Genomic DNA, 27,121 nt, shown 5'->3' on the forward strand with positions numbered 1-27,121 from the left:
TGCCTGTCTGATGGGTGGTGCTGTGAAGCGCAGGACAGTATGCCTGTCTGATGGGTGGTGCTGTGAAGCGCAGGACAGTATGCCTGTCTGATGGGTGGTGCTGTGAAGCGCAGGACAGTATGCCTGTGTGATGGGTGGTGCTGTGAAGCGCAGGACAGTATGCCTGTCTGATGGGTGGTGCTGTGAAGCGCAGGACAGTATATTCCCCACCGGAGGGCGCCCCATACACTGTTATGAAGGAACTACTATCTACAGTACGGGGATAAAAGGTGCCTGACCAGGTTTACTAATCCAGAGGCCCGTATCCACAAAACCCCTCAGGGTCTCAGTCTCCGTGGATACGGGGCCAAAGGGTAGTGAACGTTATGAAAACACAGACAAAGCCGCTCGGACACAGGTTTTCAAAACCAGTACAACTTTATTAGAAGAAGGAATAAAAACAGCATCAACTATAGACAGGGTTCTGGTTTAATAGCACCCTAACCTAAATATAGTGCACTACCTTTGACCAGAACCCTATGGGTACACAAGGGCACCATTCCCTCTATAGTGCACTACTGTTGACCAGGGATCGTATGCTAAAGTAGTGCATTAGTCCTAGTGGTAGTGCATTAGCCTAGTGGTAGTGCATTAGCCTAGTGGTAGTGCATTAGCCTAGTGGTAGTGCATTAGCCTAGTGGTAGTGCATTAGCCTAGTGGTAGTGCATTAGCCTAGTGGTAGTGCATTAGCCTAGTGGTAGTACATTAGCCTAGTGGTAGTGCATTAGCCTAGTGGTAGTGCATTAGCCTAGTGGTAGTGTATTAGCCTAGTGGTAGTGCATTAGCCTAGTGGTAGTGTATTAGCCTAGTGGTAGTGTATTAGCCTAGTGGTAGTGCGTTAGCCTAGTGGTAGTGCGTTAGCCTAGTGGTAGTGCGTTAGCCTAGTGGTAGTGCGTTAGCCTAGTGGTAGTGCGTTAGCCTAGTGGTAGTGCGTTAGCCTAGTGGTAGTGCGTTAGCCTAGTGGTAGTGCGTTAGCCTAGTGGTAGTGTATTAGCCTAGTGGTAGTGTATTAGCCTAGTGGTAGTGCATTAGCCTAGTGGTAGTGCATTAGCCTAGTGGTAGTGCTTTAGCCTAGTGGTAGTGCCTTAGCCTAGTGGTAGTACATTAGCCGAGTGGTAGGAGTGTTGGGCCAGTAACCCCAAGATTGAATCCCCGAGCTGACAAGGTAAAAGTATGTCGTTCTGTCCCTGAACAAGGCAGTTAACCCGCTGTTCCCCTGAACAAGGCAGTTAACCCGCTGTTCCCCCGAACAAGGCAGTTAACCCACTGTTCCCCTGAACAAGGCAGTTAACCCCCCGTTCCCCTGAACAAGGCAGTTAACCCACTGTTCCCCTGAACAAGGCAGTTATAACCCACTGTTCCCCTGAACAAGGCAGTTATAACCCACTGTTCCCCTGAACAAGGCAGTTATAACCCACTGTTCCCCTGAACAAGGCAGTTAACCCACTGTTCCCCTGAACAAGGCAGTTTAACCCACTGTTCCCTGGTAGGCCGTCATTGTAAATAAGAATTTGTTCTTAACTGACTTGCCTAATAAAAAATATTGTATAGGCTATGGTCCCTGGTCAAAAGTAGTGCACTACATAGGGAATAGGGTGCCGGTTGAGACATACCCTTGATCTCTACACTACAGACTGGCTCTTGTCCGTCCGTCTGTCGTCCTCCGAGTAGCGACGGAAGGCCTCCCCTAGCAACGGCTCCAGTCCCTCAGCCGAGCGGAAAGCGCGAGCACGCATGGCACAGGCGATGACCCCCGACACCACCGCAGCCACCAGCACCGCGGCAACGATCGCTATAGTGATGATCTCAGACAGCGTGTAGGGGCGAGCTGTGGGGGGTAAGAGAGAAAAGCAACAGTGAGCTAAATAATATATATATATATGAGAACAGATGGATGTGCAGGCTTTTGCTCTATCCCTGCACTAGGGTTATCAATATTACAGTTAACAATTAGACTACAGTTACGTCCCAAATGGAGTACTATTCTGGGAGTAGTCCACACTATAGGGAATAGGGCCTTGGTCTAAAGTAGTTCACTATATAGGGAATAGGGCCTTGGTCTAAAGTAGTTCACTATATAGGGAATAGGGCCCTGGTTTAAAGTAGTGCACTATATAGGGAATAGGGCTCTGGTCTAAAGTAGTGCACTATATAGGGAATAGGGCTCTGGTCTAAAGTAGTGCACTATATAGGGAATAGGGCCCTGGTTTAAAGTAGTGCACTATATAGGGAATAGGGCTCTGGTCTAAAGTAGTGCACTATATAGGGAATAGGGCCCTGGTCTAAAGTAGTGCACTATATAGGGAATAGGGCCCTGGTCTAAAGTAGTGCACTATATAGGGAATAGGGCCCTGGTCTAAAGTAGTGCACTATATAGGGAATAGGGCCCTGGTCACTAGTAGTTCACTATATAGGGAATAGGGCCCTGGTCTAAAGTAGTTCACTATATAGGGAATAGGGCTCTGGTCACTAGTAGTTCACTATATAGGGAATAGGGCCCTGGTCTAAAGTAGTGCACTATATAGGGAATAGGGCCCTGGTCTAAAGTAGTGCACTATATAGGGAATAGGGCCCTGGTCTAAAGTAGTGCACTATATAGGGAATAGGGCTCTGGTCTAAAGTAGTGCACTATATAGGGAATAGGGCCCTGGTCTAAAGTAGTGCACTATATAGGGAATAGGGCCCTGGTCTAAAATAGTGCACTATATAGGGAATAGGGCCCTGGTCTAAAGTAGTGCACTATATAGGGAATAGGGCCCTGGTCTAAAGTAGTGCACTATATAGGGAATAGGGCCCTGGTCTAAAGTAGTGCCCTATATAGGGAATAGGGCTCTGGTCACTAGTAGTGCACTATATAGGGAATAGGACTCTGGTCTAAAGTAGTGCACTATATAGGGAATAGGGCCCTGGTCTAAAGTAGTGCACTATAGGGAATAGGGCTCTGGTCACTAGTAGTTCACTATATAGGGAATAGGGCCCTGGTCTAAAGTAGTGCACTATATAGGGAATAGGGCCCTGGTCTAAAGTAGTGCACTATATAGGGAATAGGGGCCATTTGGAATATAACCATAGAGTTCAAAGGTCATACAGTCTCTGTGTATGACTCACTGTGCCTTGTGACCTAGGTTCTGTGTCTATGTCTGTCTGTGTGTCTGTCTGTGTTTGTGTGTGACTCACTGGGCCATGTGACCTCGTAGGCGTATCCCAGGTTCTCGGGGGCTGTGACGAACATCTCAGCGTTGGTGACGGGGGGCCAGAAGGGAACCATGTTGAACTGTCTGTTGTGACCAATAGGAGCATTCTCCTCCGGGTACGCTGCCTCACCTGGGGGACGACATGAACCTTAGCCTAGCGCTGGGTGTGGGTCTGCAGACGCTTTCCCCATTGGTCTGTTTGAATGAATTGTTTGTGTTCTGTGATTGGTTTCAGGTGTGACATACTATACCTGGGGCGTGTCGGCTCAGCCACTCATCAAAGATGGCGTCAGTGAAGGTGTGGAGCAGGACAAAGATGGGGTCGTTAGGGGACAGGTGTGTCTGCCCTCCCGTCCCGTTGAGGAACAGGTGAGCCAGGTTATGGAGGCTGCGCACCACTGGGTCATAACCACCCTGAGGGGCACTGTAGCCTGGAGGGAGGAGAGGAGGGGAGAGAGAGGAGGTGAGGAGAGGGAGGAGAGAGAGGGAAGAGAGGAGTGAGAGGAGAGAAGAGAGGAGAGGATTGTTAGGAGGTTTGGGGTGGAGGTATGTGTCCTCTGGAGGAAGAGGAGAGGAGGGTTACGTGTGGGTCAGGATAGTGGGTTCAATTCCCGGGACCAACATACGCAAAATGTATACACCCATAACTGTGAGTCTCTATGGATAAACGTGTCTGCTAAACGGGATGTATTATATTTACACCCTCTACTGTGTTCCTGAATCCTCACCCTCTACGGTGTTCCTGAATCCTCACCCTCTACGGTGTTCCTGAATCCTCACCCTCTACGGTGTTCCTGAATCCTCACCCTCTACTGTGTTCCTGAATCCTCACCCTCTACGGTGTTCCTGAATCCTTACCCTTTACGGTTTTCCTGAATCCTCACCCTCTACGGTGTTCCTGAATCTTCACCCTCTACGGTGTTCCTGAATCCTCACCCTCTACGGTGTTCCTGAATCCTCACCCTCTACGGTGTTCCTGAATCCTCACCCTCTACGGTGTTCCTGAGTCCTCACCCTCTACGGTGTTCCTGAGTCCTCACCCTCTACGGTGTTCCTGAGTCCTCACCCTCTACGGTGTTCCTGAGTCCTCCCCCTCTACGGTGTTCCTGAGTCCTCCCCCTCTACGGTGTTCCTGAGTCCTCCCCCTCTACGGTGTTCCTGAATCCTCACCCTCTACGGTGTTCCTGAATCCTCACCCTCTACGGTGTTCCTGAATCCTCACCCTCTACGGTGTTACTGAGTCCTCACCCTCTACGGTGTTACTGAATCTTCACCCTCTACGGTGTTCCCAAATCCTCACCCTCTACGGTGTTCCTGAATCCTCACCCTCTACGGTGTTCCTGAAGCTCTCTGAAGAGGTGGAGTAGTACGGCGGGGTATCGAAGGTTTTCAGGTCCAGACAGTCCACTACATCCTGGGGTTCAGGCAGCCTCTGCACCATGGGCCGCGCCACGTTACCTGCTGGGTTCCTCCTGATGGGACTGGTCTCTGAATCTATAAGGTCATAGGTTAGGGGTTAGAGGTCTCTGAATCTATAGGGGTCATAGGTTAGGGGTCACAGGTCTCTGAATCTATAGGGGTCCTAGGTTAGGGATTAGGGGTCACAGGTCTCTGAATCTATAGGGCACAGAGGGTTGACATGTCAAAAAGTATTGGACTAGTCTCTTAACTTCGGGATGGTCAACATCCACATTTAATATGCATGCATCTCAAATGGAACCCTATTTACTATATAATGTGCTTCTGTTGACAACAGTAGTGCACTAAGTAGTGCACTATATACTATGTAATGAGCTTCTGTTGACAACAGTAGTGCACTAAGTAGTGCACTATAACTATGTAATGAGCTTCTGTTGACAACAGTAGTGCACTAAGTAGTGCACTATAACTATGTAATGAGCTTCTGTTGACAACAGTAGTGCACTAAGTAGTGCACTATAACTATGTAATGAGCTTCTGTTGACAACAGTAGTGCACTAAGTAGTGCACTATAACTATGTAATGAGCTTCTGTTGACAACAGTAGTGCACTATATACTATGTAATGAGCTTCTGTTGACAACAGTAGTGCACTAAGTAGTGCACTATATACTATGTAATGAGCTTCTGTTGACAACAGTAGTGCACTAAGTAGTGCACTATATACTATGTAATGAGCTTCTGTTGACAACAGTAGTGCACTAAGTAGTGCACTATATACTATGTAATGAGCTTCTGTTGACAACAGTAGTGCACTAAGTAGTGCACTATATACTATGTAATGAGCTTCTGTTGACAACAGTAGTGCACTAAGTAGTGCACTATATACTATGTAATGAGCTTCTGTTGACAACAGTAGTGCACTAAGTAGTGCACTATATACTATGTAATGAGCTTCTGTTGACAACAGTAGTGCACTAAGTAGTGCACTATAACTATGTAATGAGCTTCTGTTGACAACAGTAGTGCACTATAACTATGTAATGAGCTTCTGTTGACAACAGTAGTGCACTAAGTAGTGCACTATATACTATGTAATGAGCTTCTGTTGACAACAGTAGTGCACTAAGTAGTGCACTATAACTATGTAATGAGCTTCTGTTGACAACAGTAGTGCACTAAGTAGTGCACTATATACTATGTAATGAGCTTCTGTTGACAACAGTAGTGCACTAAGTAGTGCACTATAACTATGTAATGAGCTTCTGTTGACAACAGTAGTGCACTAAGTAGTGCACTATAACTATGTAATGAGCTTCTGTTTACAACAGTAGTGCACTAAGTAGTGCACTATATACTATGTAATGAGCTTTTGTTGACAACAGTAGTGCACTAAGTAGTGCACTATAACTATGTAATGAGCTTCTGTTGACAACAGTAGTGCACTAAGTAGTGCACTATAACTATGTAATGAGCTTCTGTTGACAACAGTAGTGCACTAAGTAGTGCACTATAACTATGTAATGAGCTTCTGTTGACAACAGTAGTGCACTAAGTAGTGCACTATATACTATGTAATGAGCTTCTGTTGACAACAGTAGTGCACTAAGTAGTGCACTATAACTATGTAATGAGCTTCTGTTGACAACAGTAGTGCACTAAGTAGTGCACTATAACTATGTAATGAGCTTCTGTTGTCAACAGTAGTGCACTAAGTAGTGCACTATATACTTTGTAATGAGCTTCTGTTGACAACAGTAGTGCACTAAGTAGGGCACTATAACTATGTAATGAGCTTCTGTTGACAACAGTAGTGCACTAAGTAGTGCACTATAACTATGTAATGAGCTTCTGTTGACAACAGTAGTGCACTAAGTAGTGCACTATAACTATGTAATGAGCTTCTGTTGACAACAGTAGTGCACTAAGTAGTGCACTATAACTATGTAATGAGCTTCTGTTGACAACAGTAGTGCACTAAGTAGTGCACTATAACTATGTAATGAGCTTCTGTTGACAACAGTAGTGCACTAAGTAGTGCACTATAACTATGTAATGAGCTTCTGTTGACAACAGTAGTGCACTATAACTATGTAATGAGCTTCTGTTGACAACAGTAGTGCACTAAGTAGTGCACTATATACTATGTAATGAGCTTCTGTTGACAACAGTAGTGCACTAAGTAGTGCACTATATACTATGTAATGAGCTTCTGTTGACAACAGTAGTGCACTAAGTAGTGCACTATATACTATGTAATGAGCTTCTGTTGACAACAGTAGTGCACTAAGTAGTGCACTATATACTATGTAATGAGCTTCTGTTGACAACAGTAGTGCACTAAGTAGTGCACTATATACTATGTAATGAGCTTCTGTTGACAACAGTAGTGCACTATAACTATGTAATGAGCTTCTGTTGACAACAGTAGTGCACTAAGTAGTGCACTATATACTATGTAATGAGCTTCTGTTGACAACAGTAGTGCACTAAGTAGTGCACTATAACTATGTAATGAGCTTCTGTTGACAACAGTAGTGCACTAAGTAGTGCACTATAACTATGTAATGAGCTTCTGTTGACAACAGTAGTGCACTAAGTAGTGCACTATATACTATGTAATGAGCTTCTGTTGACAACAGTAGTGCACTAAGTAGTGCACTATAACTATGTAATGAGCTTCTGTTGACAACAGTAGTGCACTAAGTAGTGCACTATAACTATGTAATGAGCTTCTGTTGACCACAGTAGTGCACTAAGTAGTGCACTATAACTATGTAATGAGCTTCTGTTGACAACAGTAGTGCACTAAGTAGTGCACTATAACTATGTAATGAGCTTCTGTTGACAACAGTAGTGCACTAAGTAGTGCACTATAACTATGTAATGAGCTTCTGTTGACAACAGTAGTGCACTAAGTAGTGCACTATATACTATGTAATGAGCTTCTGTTGACAACAGTAGTGCACTAAGTAGTGCACTATAACTATGTAATGAGCTTCTGTTGACAACAGTAGTGCACTAAGTAGTGCACTATAACTATGTAATGAGCTTCTGTTGACAACAGTAGTGCACTAAGTAGTGCACTATATACTATGTAATGAGCTTCTGTTGACAACAGTAGTGCACTAAGTAGTGCACTATAAAAGGAATAGGGAGGTTTTCCCTGGACTCCTTGGCTCTGTCTGAAAACTAGCCGTTAAACCCTTGATTCCTTCGGTCCTTGATTCCTTCTGTCCTTGATTCCTTAATCATTCCTCCCCTTCCTCTCAAAGGTCACTGGAGGAGGGGCTCCAAGGGGAAGGGCCTTGATTGGATCTTTTCCTCCAATGAGCTTTGAGAGGGAGGCAAGGAATTTAGGAATCAAATCAAGGATTCAATGGTTAGTTATGCTTTCAGACAAAGACGTTTTCCCACTGGTTAGATCATGTGGTCACTGGTCAGGAAAATCTCTCGCACGCACACGCGCGCGTGAGGAGATACTGCATAGCTGTGTGCTGTCTATCTGTCCATTTGAGTGTAATTCCTCTTGATCAAAGAGAACCAGTAGACTGGCAGACTTCTTCCTCCTTAGCCTCATAACGCCCATATTAGGAAATCACATGACCATAATGTGTTGTTCCCTGTATACTGAGGTAAAGAGGATCAGATAGGAGACAGACTGGACAGCTACTAGATATCACTGAGCAGGTCACACACCCTCACTCCTCATGTTCTGTCAGGTCACACACCCTCACTCCTCATGTTCTGTCAGGTCACACACCCTCACTCCCTCATGTTCTGGCAGGTCACACACCCTCACTCCTCATGTTCTGTCAGGTCACACACCCTCACTCCTCATGTTCTGGCAGGTCACACACCCTCACTCCTCATGTTTTGTCAGGTCACACACCCTCACTCCTCATGTTCTGTCAGGTCACACACTGTCACTCCTCATGTTCTGGCAGGTCACACACCCTCACTCCTCATGTTCTGTCAGGTCACACACCCTCACTCCTCATGTTCTGGCAGGTCACACACCCTCACTCCTCATGTTCTGTCAGGTCACACACCCTCACTCCTCATGTTCTGGCAGGTCACACACCCTCACTCCTCATGTTTTGTCAGGTCACACACCCTCACTCCTCATGTTCTGTCAGGTCACACACCCTCACTCCTCATGTTCTGTCAGGTCACACACTGTCACTCCTCATGTTCTGGCAGGTCACACACCCTCACTCCTCATGTTTTGTCAGGTCACACACCCTCACTCCTCATGTTCTGTCAGGTCACACACTGTCACTCCTCTCATGTTCTGTCAGGTCACACACAGTCACTCCTCTCATGTTCTGTCAGGTCACACACCCTCACTCCTCATGTTCTGTCAGGTCACACACCCTCACTCCTCTCACGTTTTGTCAGGTCACACACCCTCACTCCTCATGTTCTGTCAGGTCACACACCCTCACTCCTCTCATGTTCTGTCAGGTCACACACCCTCACTCCTCTCATGTTCTGTCAGGTCACACACCCTCACTCCTCTCATGTTCTGTCAGGTCACACACCCTCACTCCTCATGTTCTGTCAGGTCACACACTGTCACTCCTCTCATGTTTTGTCAGGTCACACACTGTCACTCCTCTCATGTTCTGTCAGGTCACACACCCTCACTCCTCTCATGTTCTGTCAGGTCACACACTGTCACTCCTCATGTTCTGTCAGGTCACACACCCTCAGTCCTCTCATGTTCTGTCAGGTCACACACCCTCACTCCTCATGTTCTGTCAGGTCACACACCCTCACTCCTCATGTTCTGTCAGGTCACACACTGTCACTCCTCTCATGTTCTGTCAGGTCACACACCCTCACTCCTCTCATGTTTTGTCAGGTCACACACCCTCACTCCTCTCATGTTCTGTCAGGTCACACACCCTCACTCCTCTCATGTTCTGTCAGGTCACACACCCTCACTCCTCTCATGTTCTGTCAGATCACACACCCTCACTCCTCTCATGTTCTGTCAGGTCACACACCCTCACTCCTCATGTTCTGTCAGGTCACACACCCTCACTCCTCATGTTCTGTCAGGTCACACACCCTCACTCCTCTCATGTTCTGTCAGGTCACACACCCTCACTCCTCTCATGTTCTGTCAGGTCACACACCCTCACTCCTCATGTTCTGTCAGGTCACACACCCTCACTCCTCTCATGTTCTGTCAGGTCACACACCCTCACTCCTCATGTTCTGTCAGGTCACACACCCTCACTCCTCTCATGTTCTGTCAGGTCACACACCCTCACTCCTCTCATGTTCTGTCAGGTCACACACCCTCACTCCTCTCATGTTCTGTCAGGTCACACACCCTCACTCCTCTCATGTTCTGTCAGGTCACACACCCTCACTCCTCTCATGTTCTGTCAGGTCACACACCCTCACTCCTCTCATGTTCTGTCAGGTCACACACCCTCACTCCTCATGTTCTGTCAGGTGATACACCCTCACTCCTCATGTTCTGTCAGGTCACACACCCTCACTCCTCATGTTCTGTCAGGTCACACACCCTCACTCCTCTCATGTTCTGTCAGGTCACACACTGTCACTCCTCATGTTCTGTCAGGTCACACACCCTCAGTCCTCTCATGTTCTGTCAGGTCACACACCCTCACTCCTCATGTTCTGTCAGGTCACACACCCTCACTCCTCTCATGTTCTGCCAGGTCACACACTGTCACTCCTCATGTTCTGTCAGGTCACACACCCTCACTCCTCTCATGTTCTGTCAGGTCACACACCCTCACTCCTCTCATGTTCTGTCAGGTCACACACCCTCACTCCTCTCATGTTCTGTCAGGTCACACACCCTCACTCCTCATGTTCTGTCAGGTCACACACCCTCACTCCTCTCATGTTCTGTCAGGTCACACACCCTCACTCCTCATGTTCTGTCAGGTCACACACCCTCACTCCTCATGTTCTGTCAGGTCACACACCCTCACTCCTCATGTTCTGTCAGGTCACACACCCTCACTCCTCTCATGTTCTGTCAGGTCACACACTGTCACTCCTCATGTTCTGTCAGGTCACACACCCTCAGTCCTCTCATGTTCTGTCAGGTCACACACCCTCACTCCTCATGTTCTGTCAGGTCACACACCCTCACTCCTCTCATGTTCTGTCAGGTCACACACTGTCACTCCTCATGTTCTGTCAGGTCACACACCCTCATTCCTCTCATGTTCTGTCAGGTCACACACCCTCACTCCTCTCATGTTCTGTCAGGTCACACACCCTCACTCCTCTCATGTTCTGTCAGGTCACACACCCTCACTCCTCATGTTCTGTCAGGTCACACACCCTCACTCCTCTCATGTTCTGTCAGGTCACACACCCTCACTCCTCATGTTCTGTCAGGTCACACACTGTCACTCCTCTCATGTTCTGTCAGGTCACACACTGTCACTCCTCTCATGTTCTGTCAGGTCACACACCCTCACTCCTCTCATGTTCTGTCAGGTCACACACCCTCACTCCTCATGTTCTGTCAGGTCACACACCCTCACTCCTCATGTTCTGTCAGGTCACACACTGTCACTCCTCTCATGTTCTGTCAGGTCACACACCCTCACTCCTCTCATGTTCTGTCAGGTCACACACCCTCACTCCTCTCATGTTCTGTCAGGTCACACACCCTCACTCCTCTCATGTTCTGTCAGGTCACACACCCTCACTCCTCATGTTCTGTCAGGTCACACACCCTCACTCCTCTCATGTTCTGTCAGGTCACACACCCTCACTCCTCATGTTCTGTCAGGTCACACACCCTCACTCCTCTCATGTTCTGTCAGGTCACACACCCTCACTCCTCATGTTCTGTCAGGTCACACACCCTCACTCCTCATGTTCTGTCAGGTCACACACTGTCACTCCTCTCATGTTCTGTCAGGTCACACACCCTCACTCCTCTCATGTTCTGTCAGGTCACACACCCTCACTCCTCATGTTCTGTCAGGTCACACACTGTCACTCCTCTCATGTTCTGTCAGGTCACACACCCTCACTCCTCTCATGTTCTGTCAGGTCACACACCCTCACTCCTCATGTTCTGTCAGGTCACAGACTGTCACTCCTCTCATGTTCTGTCAGGTCACACACTGTCACTCCTCATGTTCTGTCAGGTCACACACTGTCACTCCTCTCATGTTCTGTCAGGTCACACACCCTCACTCCTCTCATGTTCTGTCAGGTCACACACCCTCACTCCTCATGTTCTGTCAGGTCACACACCCTCACTCCTCTCATGTTCTGTCAGGTCACACACCCTCACTCCTCATGTTCTGTCAGGTCACACACTGTCACTCCTCATGTTCTGTCAGGTCACACACTGTCACTCCTCATGTTCTGTCAGGTCACACACCCTCACTCCTCATGTTCTGTCAGGTCACACACCCTCACTCCTCATGTTCTGTCAGGTCACACACCCTCACTCCTCATGTTCTGTCAGGTCACACACCCTCACTCCTCTCATGTTCTGTCAGGTCACACACCCTCACTCCTCATGTTCTGTCAGGTCACACACCCTCACTCCTCTCATGTTCTGTCAGGTCACACACCCTCACTCCTCTCATGTTCTGTCAGGTCACACACCCTCACTCCTCATGTTCTGTCAGGTCACACACTGTCACTCCTCTCATGTTCTGTCAGGTCACACACCCTCACTCCTCATGTTCTGTCAGGTCACACACCCTCACTCCTCATGTTCTGTCAGGTCACACACTGTCACTCCTCTCATGTTCTGTCAGGTCACACACCCTCACTCCTCTCATGTTCTGTCAGGTCACACACCCTCACTCCTCTCATGTTCTGTCAGGTCACACACCCTCACTCCTCTCATGTTCTGTCAGGTCACACACCCTCACTCCTCATGTTCTGTCAGGTCACACACCCTCACTCCTCTCATGTTCTGTCAGGTCACACACCCTCACTCCTCATGTTCTGTCAGGTCACACACTGTCACTCCTCTCATGTTCTGTCAGGTCATACACCCTCACTCCTCTCATGTTCTGTCAGGTCACACACCCTCACTCCTCATGTTCTGTCAGGTCACACACTGTCACTCCTCTCATGTTCTGTCAGGTCACACACCCTCACTCCTCTCATGTTCTGTCAGGTCACACACCCTCACTCCTCATGTTCTGTCAGGTCACACACTGTCACTCCTCTCATGTTCTGTCAGGTCACACACCCTCACTCCTCTCATGTTCTGTCAGGTCACACACCCTCACTCCTCTCATGTTCTGTCAGGTCACACACCCTCACTCCTCATGTTCTGTCAGGTCACACACCCTCACTCCTCATGTTCTGTCAGGTCACACACCCTCACTCCTCATGTTCTGTCAGGTCACACACCCTCACTCCTCATGTTCTGTCAGGTCACACACCCTCACTCCTCATGTTCTGTCAGGTCACACACCCTCACTCCTCATGTTCTGTCAGGTCACACACCCTCACTCCTCTCATGTTCTGTCAGGTCACACACCCTCACTCCTCATGTTCTGTCAGGTCACACACTGTCACTCCTCATGTTCTGTCAGGTCACACACCCTCACTCCTCATGTTCTGTCAGGTCACACACCCTCACTCCTCATGTTCTGTCAGGTCACACACCCTCACTCCTCATGTTCTGTCAGGTCACACACCCTCACTCCTCATGTTCTGTCAGGTCACACACCCTCACACCTCATGTTCTGTCAGGTCACACACCCTCACTCCTCATGTTCTGTCAGGTCATACACCCTCACTCCTCATGTTCTGTCAGGTCACACACCCTCACTCCTCATGTTCTGTCAGGTCACACACCCTCACTCCTCATGTTCTGTCAGGTCACACACCCTCACTCCTCATGTTCTGTCAGGTCACACACCCTCACTCCTCTCATGTTCTGTCAGGTCACACACCCTCACTCCTCTCATGTTCTGTCAGGTCACACACCCTCACTCCTCTCATGTTCTGTCAGGTCACACACCCTCACTCCTCATGTTCTGTCAGGTCACACACCCTCACTCCTCTCATGTTCTGTCAGGTCACACACCCTCACTCCTCTCATGTTCTGTCAGGTCACACACCCTCACTCCTCATGTTCTGTCAGGTCACACACCCTCACTCCTCATGTTCTGTCAGGTCACACACCCTCACTCCTCCCATGTTCTGTCAGGTCACACACCCTCACTCCTCTCATGTTCTGTCAGGTCACACACCCTCACTCCTCATGTTTTGTCAGGTCACATACCCTCACTCCTCATGTTCTGTCAGGTCACACACCCTCACTCCTCATGTTTTGTCAGGTCACACACCCTCACTCCTCATGTTCTGTCAGGTCACACACCCTCACTCCTCATGTTCTGTCAGGTCACACACCCTCACTCCTCTCATGTTCTGTCAGGTCACACACCCTCACTCCTCATGTTCTGTCAGGTCACACACCCTCACTCCTCATGTTCTGTCAGGTCACACACCCTCACTCCTCTCATGTTCTGTCAGGTCACACACCCTCACTCCTCATGTTTTGTCAGGTCACACACCCTCACTCCTCATGTTCTGTCAGGTCACACACCCTCACTCCTCTCATGTTCTGTCAGGTCACACACCCTCACTCCTCTCATGTTCTGTCAGGTCACACACCCTCACTCCTCATGTTCTGTCAGGTCACACACCCTCACTCCTCATGTTCTGTCAGGTCAATTTTGCAATTTTGAATCTCTAGGAAATTGTAGGACATTTACTGAGACAAAAGCAGTGAGGAAGTGAGTGTTGTAATCTGGCCCAGATTATGCATACCAACCAGACTAATCTCCTAATCTGGAGTCATGTGAATGTAGATTATACTACTGATTCCTTCGTCCAGACCTTCAGAACCCTGTTGTTCATTGTGTGTTAGTTATAATTCCTTCCAAAGCCCAGAGAAATCACTAGCCAGCACTACTTCTAACAGGTCCAACCAAAACCACTGTTACAGATGGTTCCCACTATCCAGAGTGGTACAGTCTGGGGTGTGTTACTGTCAATTTCCCTGCCCCAGATCAGTCTCTGGTTAGTTACTGTCAGTTTCCCTGCCCCAGATCAATCTCTGGTTAGTTACTGTCAGTTTCCCTGCCCCAGATCAGTCTCGGGTTAGTTACTGTCAGTTTCCCTGCCCCAGATCAGTCTGGGGTGTGTTACTGTCAGTTTCCCTGCCCCAGATCAGTCTCTGGTTAGTTACTGTCAGTTTCCCTGCCCCAGATCAGTCTCTGGTTAGTTACTGTCAGTTTCCCTGCCCCAGATCAATCTCTGGTTAGTTACTGTCAGTTTCCCTGCCCCAGATCAGTCTCGGGTTAGTTACTGTCAGTTTCCCTGCCCCAGATCAGTCTTGGGTTAGTTACTGTCCGTTTCCCTGCCCCAGATCAGTCTTGGGTTAGTTACTGTCAGTTTCCCTTCCCCAGATCAGTCTGGTTTAGTTTATATCAGTTTCCCTGCCCCAGATCAGTCTGGGGTTAGTTACTGTCAGTTTCCCTGCCCCAGATCAGTCTCTGGTTAGTTACTGTCAGTTTCCCTGCCCCAGATCAGTCTCTGGTTAGTTACTGTCAGTTTCCCTGCCCCAGATCAGTCTCTGGTTAGTTACTGTCAGTTTCCCTGCCCCAGATCAGTCTCTGGTTAGTTACTGTCAGTTTCCCTGCCCCAGATCAGTCTCTGATTAGTTACTGTCAGTTTCCCTGCCCCAGATCAGTCTCTGGTTAGTTACTGTCAGTTTCCCTGCCCCAGATCAGTCTCTGGTTAGTTACTGTCAGTTTCCCTGCCTCAGATCAGTCTCTGGTTAGTTACTGTCAGTTTCCCTGCCCCAGATCAGTCTCTGATTAGTTACTGTCAGTTTCCCTGCCCCAGATCAGTCTCTGGTTAGTTACTGTTAGTTTCCCTGCCCCAGATCAGTCTCTGGTTAGTTACTGTTAGTTTCCCTGCCCCAGATCAGTCTCTGGTTAGTTACTGTCAGTTTCCCTGCCCCAGATCAGTCTCTGGTTAGTTACCTGTCAGTTTCCCTGTCCCAGATCAGTCTGGGGTGAGTTACTGTCAGTTTCCCTGCCCCAGATCAGTCTGGGGTTAGTTACTGTCAGTTTCCCTGCCCCAGATCAGTGTCTGGTTAGTTACTGTCAGTTTCCCTGCCCCAGATCAGTCTATGGTTAGTTACTGTCAGTTTCCCTGCCCCAGATCAGTCTCTGGTTAGTTACTGTCAGTTTCCCTGCCCCAGATCAGTCTCTGGTTAGTTACTGTCAGTTTCCCTGTCCCAGATCAGTCTTGGGTTAGTTACTGTCAGTTTCCCTGCCCCAGATCAGTCTTGGGTTAGTTACTGTCAGTTTCCCTGCCCCAGATCAGTCTGGGGTGTGTTACTGTCAGTTTCCCTGACTCAGATTTAGCCTAGTGCTGTACTAGAAAAGCCAGCTCAGTCTCCATAGCAGAGGGTTAGTAAAAAGGGTTAGTCATCACTGTTACAGATGGTTCCCAGAGGGTCGTAGTGTTTACAAGGTGTTAGTACATATCATGCTCACTGTTACAGATGGTTCCCAGAGTGTCGTAGTGTTTACAAGGTGTTAGGACATATCCTGCTCACTGTTACAGATGGTTCCCAGAGTGTCGTAGTGTTTACAAGGTGTTAGGACATATCCTGCTCACTGTTACAGATGGTTCCCAGAGTGTCGTAGTGTTTACAAGGTGTTAGAACATATCCTGCTCACTGTTACAGATGGTTCCCAGAGGGTCGTAGTGTTTACAAGGTGTTAGGACATATCCTGCTCACTGTTACAGATGGTTCCCAGAGTGTCGTAGTGTTTACAAGGTGTTAGGACATATCCTGCTCACTGTTACAGATGGTTCCCAGAGTGTCGTAGTGTTTACAAGGTGTTAGGACATATCCTGCTCACTGTTACAGATGGTTCCCAGAGTGTCGTAGTGTTTACAAGGTGTTAGAACATATCCTGCTCACTGTTACAGATGGTTCCCAGAGGGTCGTAGTGTTTACAAGGTGTTAGGACATATCCTGCTCACTGTTACAGATGGTTCCCAGAGTGTCGTAGTGTTTACAAGGTGTTAGGACATATCCTGCTCACTGTTACAGATGGTTCCCAGAGTGTCGTAGTGTTTACAAGGTGTTAGGACATATCCTGCTCACTGTTACAGATGGTTCCCAGAGTGTCGTAGTCCTCCACACTCTCACAGATCACCCTCCACTGGGAGAAGACAGAGTTGGGGCTGAGGCTGTTCATATCGAAGGCAGACCTGGCTCCTAGGAGGTCGTCAGTACACACGTCACACTCACTGCCGCCGATGGCAAAGTTCCAGTAGGGGAGGGCAAAGGTGGCATCACCCAGCATGTCCTGGAGAGATGAGAGATGGGAGATGAATGGATGGAGAGATGAATGGATGGATGGATGGATGGGGAGATGGATGGATGGATGGATGGAGAGATGGATGGATGGGGAGATGGAGAGTGGATGGATGGGGAGATGGAGAGATGGATGGATGGAGAGATGGAGAGATGGATGGATGGGGAGATGGAGGGATGGAGAGTTGGATGGAGGGATGGGGGGATGGGGAAATGGATGGATGGAGAGATGGATGGATGGGTCGATGGGTGGATGGGGAGATGAATGGATGGAGAGATGGATGGATGGAGAGATGGATGGATGGGGAGATGGAGGGATGGGGAAATGGATGGATGGATGGATGGGTCGATGGGGAGATGGATGGATGGAGAGATGAATGGATGGAGAAATGGAGAGATGGATGGATGGAGAGATGGATGGATGGGGAGATGGAGGGATGGAGAGATGGATGGGGAGATGGAGGGATGGGGAGATGGAGAGATGGAGGGATGGAGGGGGAAGACATATATGGTAAGGATCAATATTACAGTTTATAACCCCTGCTTGGCTGAATACTCAATTCTGATTGGTCGAGAGAGGGTTTGACAATGGTTGAATATATGGTAATATTGAACACACACACACACACACACACACACACACACACACACACACACACACACACTCTTCTCTATCTCACATACACTCTCTATTTTCTCTCTCACACACATACACTCTGTAACCCCTTCTCTCACTCACCTGCATATCTCTCTCCAGCTGCAGCAGGTGGAACCTGTGCCAGGTGACGAATCCCGGGCCTTCGTGAGAAAAGTCCACGCCCCCAAAGCTAGCCTGCCCCGCCCCCATGTAGGTCTTGCTGACAGAGTAGTAGTGTGTCCACACAAAGTAGTTATAGATGGAGATGTTGTCAAACTGAGGGGTGTTACCGTCCGGACCATACACTTCCTGGTAACTGTAGAGAGATGACGATTTACCAATGGCAATGTGGCAAAGTGGAGTTTAATGCACAACCAAGCTCCCATCCAAATCTCTAACTCTAGCCTCTAATTCTATAACCTCTAGCCTCCAAAACTCTAACTCTAGCCTCCAATTCTCTAACCTCTAGCCTCCAAATCTCTACTTCTAGCCTCCAAATCTCTAACCTCTAGCCTCCAAATCTCTAACCTCTAGCCTCCAATTCTCTAACCTCTAGCCTCCAAATCTCTAACTCTAGCCTCCAATTCTCTAACTCTAGCCTCCAATTCTCTAACCTCTAGCCTCCAAATCTCTACTTCTAGCCTCCAAATCTCTAACCTCTAGCCTCCAAATCTCTAACCTCTAGCCTCCAATTCTCTAACCTCTAGCCTCCAAATCTCTAACTCTAGCCTCCAATTCTCTAACTCTAGCCTCCAATTCTCTAACTCTAGCCTCCAATTCTCTAACCTCTAGCCTCCAAATCTCTAACCTCTAGCCTCCAATTCTCTAACCTCTAGCCTTCAATTCTCTAACCTCTAGCCTCCAATTCTATAACCTCTAGCCTCCAATTCTCTAACCTCTAGCCTCAATTCTATAACCTCTAGCCTCCAATTCTCTAACCTCTAGCCTTCAATTCTATAACCTCTAGCCCTCAAATCTCTAATCTCTAGCCTCCAAATCTCTAACCTCTAGCCTCCAATTCTCTAACCTCTAGCCTTCAATTCTATAACCTCTAGCCTCCAATTCTCTAATCTCTAGCCTTCAATTCTATAACCTCTAGCCTCCAATTCTCTAACCTCTAGCCTCCAATTCTCTAACCGCTAGCCTCCAATTCTCTAACCTCTAGCCTCCAATCTCTAGCCTCCAATTCTCTAATCTCTAGCCTCCAATCTCTAGCCTCCAATTCTATAACCTCTAGCCTCCAATTCTCTAACCTCTAGCCTCCAATTCTCTAACCTCTAGCCTCCAAATAACCTCTAGCCTCCAATTCTATAACCTCTAGCCTCCAATTCTCTAACCTCTAGCCTTCAATTCTATAACCTCTAGCCTTCAAATCTCTAATCTCTAGCCTCCAAATCTCTTACCTCTAGCCTCCATATCTCTAACCTCTAGCCTCCAATTCTCCAACCTCTAGCCTTCAATTCTCTTATCTCTAGCCTCCAAAGCTCTCCAATTCTATAACCTCCAATTCTCTTACCTCTAGCCTCCAATCTCTAGCCTCCAAATCTCTTACCTCTAGACTCCAATTCTATAACCTCTAGCCTCCAATCTCTAGCCTCCAATTCTCTTACCTCTAGCCTCCAAATCTCTAATCTCTAGAATCCAAATATCTAACCTCTAGCCTCTAATCCTCTAATCTCTAGCCTCCAAATCTCTAACGAATGAGATTATATGATATTTAAACAGATGAATGGTGATGAAGTATCAGTTATTTGGTTCCGATGCACAATCAGATCGAAGCAGATCGACCTCCGCTCATTAAGATCACAGCACCGTCAAACGGGTTACCGTCGTGTGCAGATGACCAGGTCAGGGTGGACGGTCCTCTTGGCCTGGTCCAGAGAGTTCACAAACACCTGCTTCTCTGCTGAACTCATCTGCATCACATTCCTCCTGACTGGAGAGAGGGAGGGAGGGAAGCAGGAAGGATGGAGGGAGGGAAGGGAAGCATGGAGGGAGGGAGGGAAGCATGGGGGAGGGAGGGAAGCAGGGAGGATGGGGGAGGGAAGCATGGAGGGAGGGAGGGAGGATGGCGGGAGGGAGGGAAGCATTGAGGGGGGAGGGATGCAGGGAGGGTGGTGGGATGAGGGAGGATGAAGGGAGGAAGGGAAGCATGGGGGAGGGAGGGAAGCAGGGAGGATGGATGGAGGGAAACAGGGAGGATGGAGGGAAGCATGGGGGAGGGAGGGAGGGAGGGAGAAGAAAGGGTGAGGGAAACAGGGAAGGGAAGAGGGAGGAAGGGAGAGATGCATCAAATATTGTACATTAGAAACTAGATGGTCTCTGATAAAGAAATACATGGATGTATGAAGAAAACCTAGAATAAATATATTTATTATCTATTTTTTTAAAGGAAGTAGGAAAGAGAGGAAAGAGACTATATCCAATCAGATAAATAAATACACCTCCCTCTCTCTTACCCACAGATATCCTCTGATCACAGTTAGGTCCGGTGAGTCCATGTCTGCACCAGCCACAGTTATACCCCGCAAAGTTCCCGTTACACCGGCACGTCCGGTTAAAGAACCTTAACGGCCAGCGCTCCCGGTCGTCCCGGCCATCATGTGGGTACTGGGGGCCGTGGCGGTGGCTGTCGGCAGCTACGGACACACACTGACCCCTCCCTGTGGCAGAACCACACTCGTCACCCAGGGCTCCAGCGGGAGAGGGGCAGCACTGGCCGCTGCGTAGCCCCACTGAGGTGACACATTCTCTGGGAAACTGTGCCAGGGTCCATGGGGTCAGGGCCAGCACCACCAGGAGACCCAGCCAACACATACTGGAGATGGAGGACAGAGAAAAAGGGAGTCTTTATTAGTTTTTGAAAGAAAGACAGTTTTTTATTCATTTGTGTGTGTGTGTAATGTTAACTGTTAATTCGTGACTGTTGATTTAACTTGTTTTGGCAATGTAAACATATGTTTTCAATGCCAATAAAGGTCCTTTGAATTTAAATTGAATTGAGAGAGAGAGAAAGTGGCATAGCAGAGGAGAGAGAGAGAGAGAGATCGAGATCATTATAACACTGTATATATATGTAATATGACATTTGAAATGTCTTTATTCTTTTGGAACTTCTGTGAGTGTAATGTTTACGCTAAATTTGTATTGTTTATTTCACTTTTGTTTATTATACTCTTAAATTTCTTTAAAATAAATAAATAAAGCCCTTGAATTGAGAGAGAGAGAGAGAGGGGGAGGGAGAGAGAGGAGAGCAGAGAGAGAGGGGGAGGGAGAGAGAGAGAGAGAGAGAGAGAGGAGAACGTCAACAGCAGACTTGTACATTTCCTCAGTGAAAACAATGTACTGAGCAAATGTCAAATTGGCTTTTTACCAAATTATTGTACAACAGACCACGTATTCACCCTGCACACCCTAATTGACAAACAAACAAATCGAAACAAAGGCAAGTCTTCTCAGCCTTCGACTCAATTTGGCATGAGGGTCTGCTTTACAAATTGATGGATAGTGGTGTTGAAGGAAAAACATACGACATTATAAAATGCATGTACACAAACAAGTGTTTTTTGGGGGGGGGACCTAGCTAAAAATACTTGAATCAGTCATAGAGCCCATTGCCCTTTATGGTTGTGAGGTCTGGGGTCCGCTCACCAACCAAGAATTCACTAAATGGGAAAAACACCAAATTGAGACTCTGCATGCAGAATTCTGCAAAAATATCCTCAGTGTACAACGTAGAACACCAAATAATTAATGCAGAGCAGAATTAGGCCGATACCCGCTAATTATCAAAATCCAGAAAAGAGACGTTAAATTCTACAACCACCTAAAAGGAAGCGATTCCCAAACCTTCCATAACAAAGCCATCACCTACAGAGAGATGAACCTGGAGAAGAGTCCCCTAAGCAAGCTGGTCCTGGGGCTCTGTTCACAAACACAAACACACCCCACAGAGCCCCAGGACAGCAACACAATTAGACCCAACCAAATCATGAGAAAACAAAAAGATAATTACTTGACACATTGGAAAGAATTTACGAAAAAACAGGGGGAAACTAGAATGTTATTTGGCCCTAAACAGAGAGTACACAGTGGCAGAATACCTGACCACTGTGACTGACCCAAACTTATGGAAAGCTTTGACTATGTACAGACTCAGTGAGCATAGCCTTGCTATTGAGAAAGGCCGCTGTAGGCAGACTTGGCTCTCAAGAGAAGACAGGCTATGTGCACACTGCCCACAAAATGAGGTGGAAACTGAGCTGCACTTCCTAACCTCCTGCCCAATGTATGACCATATTAGAGAGACATATTTCCCTCAGATTACACAGATCCACAAAGAATTTGAAAACAAATCCAATTTTGATAAACTCCCATATCTACTCGGAGAAATTCCACAGTGTGACATCACAGCAGCAAGATGTGTGACCTGTTGCCACAAGAAAAGGGCAACCAGTGAAGAACAAACACCATTGTAAATACAACCCATATTTATATATTATTTTCCCTTTTGTACTTTAACCATTTGCACATCGTTACAACACTGTATATATACATAATATGACATTTGTGATGTCTTTATTCTTTTGAAACTTCTGTGAGTGTAATGTTTACTGTTAATTTTTAATGTTTGTTTCACTTATGTATATTATCTACTTCACTTGCTTTGGCAATGTTAACATATGTTTCCCATGGCAATAAAGCCCCTTGAATTGAATTGAGAGAGAGAGAGACAGAGAGAGAGAGACACAGAGAGAGAGAGAGAGACACAGAGAGAGAGACAGAGAGAGAGAGAGAAAGAGACACAGAGAGAGAGAGAAAGAGACACAGAGAGAGAAAGACAGAGAGAGAGAGAGAGAGAGAAATAGACACAGAGAGAGAGAGAGAGAAAGATACACAGAGAAAGACAGAGAGAGAGAGAGAGAGAGAAAGAGACACAGAGAGAGAAAGATGTAGTTAGAGAGTTGAAACAAAGGCTGGTCCATTGAGTGCCAAGCCCAGCTCAGCCTAGACTCCACATCAGATATCAGATCACACAAAGGATTGGAGATGTTGTCTTGTACAAATGTATGCCAGCTCCAGCAAATCTCTTTTATCTCTGAAATCAACCATTCCCTTTGTTATAATTCCCTTTATGATTCCCAATAATTCCCTTTCCCTCCGAATAACTTATCGAGCCAAAGAAAACAAACAAGTTCTACTTTCTAAACAAATATCAAAAGTGTTCTAGGATTTGCAAGGACCCTGTTTACATGCCCCCCCCCCAAAAAAAAACAACCACATAAAATCCCTCCTTGATCACGTTTAAAAGCAACAAGATAACAGAGAGGATTAGACAGATTGACAGCTGTGTCTGGATTCTGTGGGTGGTGGTGCGACACTCAAATCTCTCCTCCAACTAAGAACGGCAAATCGTATGTGAGCTTGGTTCTGCAACTGTTTATCACGAGTGGCGCAGCGGTCTGAGACACTGCATCTCAGTGCTAGAGGCGTCACTACAGACACCCTGGTTCAAATCCAGGCTGTATCACAGCGGTCTGAGACACTGCATCTCAGTGAAAGAGGTGTCACTACAGACACCCTGGTTCAAATCCAGGCTGTATCACAGCGGTCTGAGGCACTGCATCTTAGTGCTAGAGGCGTCACTACAGACACCCTGGTTCAAATCCAGGCTGTATCACAGCGGTCTGAGACACTGCGTCTCAGTGCTGGAGGCGTCACTACAGACACCCTGGTTCAAATCCAGGCTGTATCACAGCGGTCTGAGACACTGCATCTTAGTGCTAGAGGCGTCACTACAGACACCCTGGTTCAAATCCAGGCTGTATCACAGCGGTCTGAGACACTGCATCTTAGTGTTAGAGGCGTCACTACAGACACCCTGGTTCAAATCCAGACTGTATCACAGCGGTCTGAGACACTGCATCTCAGTGCTAGAGGTCGTCACTACAGACACCCTGGTTCAAATCCAGGCTGTATCACAGCGGTCTAAGACACTGCATCTCAGTGCTAGAGGTCGTCACTACAGACACCCTGGTTCAAATCCAGGCTGTATCACAGCGGTCTGAGACACTGCATCTCAGTGAAAGAGGCGTCACTACAGACACCCTGGTTCAAATCCAGGCTGTATCACAGCGGTCTAAGACACTGCGTCTCAGTGCTAGAGGCGTCACTACAGACACCCTGGTTCAAATCCAGGCTGTATCACAGTCCCATAGGGAGGCGCACAATTGGCCCAGCGTCGTCCGGGTTTGGCCGGTGTAAACCGTCATTGTAAATAAGAATTTGTTCTTAACGGACTTGCCTTGTTAAATAAAGTTTTTTTTAAACAATCCCACCGCCTACAAGATTCTCAGTTTCCATTCTCTCAGTGATGTTTCACAGAATGGACACCATGTCCAGTGGTCTGACGAAGGAGTATCTCCAAAGCACCTATAAACTCAATCCCCTGTCTTTGTAGCCTACTATAAATAAACCAGCGATCTGTTCTCCCATATAATACCAGACAATTTAAATGTCTATAGACCAAGAAATAAATATCAATATATAATATCAACAGTATATATCCTTATCAAACCTGTTGCTGTATTTCATTAGTTAACTAGGCAAGTCAGTTAAGAACAAACTCTTATTTTCAATGACGGCCTAGGAACGGTGGGTTAACTGCCTTGGTCAGGGGCAGAACGACAGATTTTACCTCGTCAGCTCGGGGATTTGATCCAGCAACCTTCTGGTTACTGGCCCAACACTCTAACCCCTAGGCTACCAGGCTACCTGCCGCCCCCGTATCATAGTGATTAAATATGAATACGATACAGATATACAGATTATACAAAACCAATTATGATAAATCAATAAATTAGTTGAATAGATGAATGAATTAACAACTAACCTGTTGCTGTCTCCTACCTGTTGCTGTTTCCTACCTGTTGCTGCCTCCTACCTGTTGCTGTTTCCTACCTGTTGCTGTCTCCTACCTGTTGCTGTTTCCTACCTGTTGCTGCCTCCTACCTGTTGCTGTTTCCTACCTGTTGCTGTCCTACCTGTTACTGTCTCCTACCTGTTACTGTCTCCTACCTGTTGCTGTCTCCTACCTGTTACTGTCTCCTACCTGTTACTGTCTCCTACCTGTTACTGTCTCCTACCTGTTGCTGTTTCCTACCTGTTGCTGCCTCCTACCTGTTGCTGTTTCCTAACTGTTGCTGTCTCCTACCTGTTGCTGTTTCCTACCTGTTGCTGCCTCCTACCTGTTGCTGTTTCCTACCTGTTGCTGCCTCCTACCTGTTGCTGTCTCCTACCTGTTGCTGTCCTACCTGTTACTGTCTCCTACCTGTTGCTGTCTCCTACCTGTTGCTGTTTCCTACCTGTTGCTGCCTCCTACCTGTTGCTGTTTCCTAACTGTTGCTGTCTCCTACCTGTTGCTGTTTCCTACCTGTTGCTGCCTCCTACCTGTTGCTGTTTCCTACCTGTTGCTGCCTCCTACCTGTTGCTGTTTCCTACCTGTTGCTGTCCTACCTGTTACTGTCTCCTACCTGTTGCTGTCTCCTACCTGTTGCTGTTTCCTACCTGTTGCTGCCTCCTACCTGTTGCTGCCTCCTACCTGTTGCTGTTTCCTAACTGTTGCTGTCTCCTACCTGTTGCTGTTTCCTACCTGTTGCTGCCTCCTACCTGTTGCTGTTTCCTACCTGTTGCTGCCTCCTACCTGTTGCTGTTTCCTACCTGTTGCTGTCCTACCTGTTACTGTCTCCTACCTGTTGCTGTCTCCTACCTGTTGCTGTTTCCTACCTGTTGCTGCCTCCTACCTGTTGCTGTTTCCTACCTGTTGCTGTCTCCTACCTGTTGCTGTTTCCTACCTGTTGCTGTCTCCTACCTGTTGCTGTTTCCTACCTGTTGCTGTCCTACCTGTTGCTGTCTCCTACCTGTTGCTGTCTCCTACCTGTTGCTGTGTCCTACCTGTTGCTGTCTCCTACCTGTTGCTGTCTCCTACCTGTTGCTCTCTCCTACCTGTTGCTGTGTCCTTCCTGTTGCTGTTTCCTACCTGTGATAGTGCATGCTGTTCCTCTGTCTCAGTCCAACTGATCACCCCCAAGGGGCGACCCATTGGCCCCTTCTCTCTCATATAGCCTACTGCACACACACATTAACACACACACACACACTCTGCCGCATGACTTGGCCTTTCCTCCCTGAGCCCCCCCACACACACACCTCACCTCGTGATTCAACCCAACCCAGCGGAGGCCAATCTGGGAGTTCACTCACGCACAAAACGTGATCCTACTACCATGGAACCCACACACGCCCTGAGGAAATACCACAGGACAGCCATACCTTTATAAAGATGGTTTTATTGTGCACACGTCAAACAACAAAATGGCCATCAGAAGGTAGTCGTGTGGTAATGAGGTATTTGATCAGGATCCTCATTATCTGTTTCTAAAGCAGCAGCTACTCTTCCTGGGGTTTATTAGGATCATTATCTGTTTCTATAGCAGCAGCTACCCTTCCTGGGGTTTATTAGGATCATTATCTGTTTCTATAGCAGCAGCTACTCTTCCTGGGGTTTATTAGGATCATTATCTGTTTCTATAGCAGCAGCTACTCTTCCTGGGGTTTATTAGGATCATTATCTGTTTCTATAGCAGCAGCTACTCTTCCTGGGGTTTATTAGGATCATTATCTGTTTCTAAAGCAGCAGCTACTCTTCCTGGGGTTCCACACAAGACATGAAACATGACATAATACAGAACATTCATAGACAAGAACAGCTGAAGGACAGAAATACATCAATTTTTTAAAATAAATTAAAAAAGGCACATGTAGCCTACATATCAATGCATACACACAAACTATCTATGTCCAATAGGGGAGAGGCGTTGTCCCGTGAGGTGTCGCTTGATCTGTTTCTTGAAACCAGGTTTGATGTTTATCTGAGCAATATGAGATGGAAGGAAGTTCCATGCAGTAATGTCTCTACATAATACTGTACGCTTTCTTCAATTTGTTCTGGATTTGGGGACTGTGAAAAGACCCCTGGTGGCATGTCTGGTGGGGGATAAGTGTGTGTTCATCACCAGAACAACAAAATGGCGATCAGAAGGTTGTAGTTCATCACCAGAACAACAAAATGGTGATCAGAAGGTTGTAGTTCATCACTAGAACAACAAAATGGAGACCAGAAGGTTGTAGTTCATCACCAGAACAACAAAATGGTGATCAGAAGGTTATAGTTCATCACTAGAACAACAAAATGGAGACCAGAAGGTTGTAGTTCATCACCAGAACAACAAAATGGAGACCAGAACGTTATAGTTCATCACTAGAACAACAAAATGGCGACCAGAAGGTTATAGTTCATCACCAGAACAACAAAATGGTGATCAGAAGGTTGTAGTTCATCACCAGAACAACAAAATGGCGACCAGAAGGTTGTAGTTCATCACCA

General features: G+C 47.2%; 1 protein-coding gene and 1 long non-coding RNA gene across 2 annotated transcripts; one reads left to right on the plus strand and one right to left on the minus strand.

Annotated features, from left to right (window-relative positions):
* Positions 1-1,491: 1,491 nt before the first annotated feature.
* tyrp1b (tyrosinase-related protein 1b) lies at positions 1,492-25,809 on the minus strand. The gene is made up of 9 exons (XM_071408264.1): positions 25,715-25,809; positions 20,136-20,494; positions 19,504-19,612; positions 17,779-17,992; positions 16,827-17,031; positions 4,560-4,727; positions 3,485-3,664; positions 3,217-3,363; positions 1,492-1,867 (listed from the first exon to the last, which is right to left on the minus strand). The coding sequence occupies exons 1-9, from the start codon at positions 25,726-25,728 to the stop codon at positions 1,662-1,664; spliced, it is 1,602 nt and encodes a 533-aa protein (XP_071264365.1). The 5' UTR covers positions 25,729-25,809; the 3' UTR covers positions 1,492-1,661.
* Positions 17,752-20,670, plus strand: LOC139579536 (uncharacterized). The gene is made up of 2 exons (XR_011675775.1): positions 17,752-17,886; positions 20,142-20,670. It is a non-coding gene; the product is annotated as an uncharacterized lncRNA (long non-coding RNA).
* Positions 25,810-27,121: the final 1,312 nt, after the last annotated feature.

This window comes from Salvelinus alpinus, chromosome 6, assembly GCF_045679555.1.
Source record: "Salvelinus alpinus chromosome 6, SLU_Salpinus.1, whole genome shotgun sequence".
Lineage (NCBI taxonomy): Eukaryota > Metazoa > Chordata > Actinopteri > Salmoniformes > Salmonidae > Salvelinus > Salvelinus alpinus.

What these genes read in the sequence shown, in the direction of transcription:
- tyrp1b (XM_071408264.1), bottom strand. An exon ending in TGATCAGAGGATATCTGTGG is followed by an intron (nt 19,613 to 20,135) that starts GTAAGAGAGAGG and finishes CCCTCTCTCCAG; the next exon opens with TCAGGAGGAATGTGATGCAG. An exon ending in TCTGGGAACCATCTGTAACA is followed by an intron (nt 4,728 to 16,826) that starts GTGAGCAGGATA and finishes ATGACCTTATAG; the next exon opens with ATTCAGAGACCAGTCCCATC.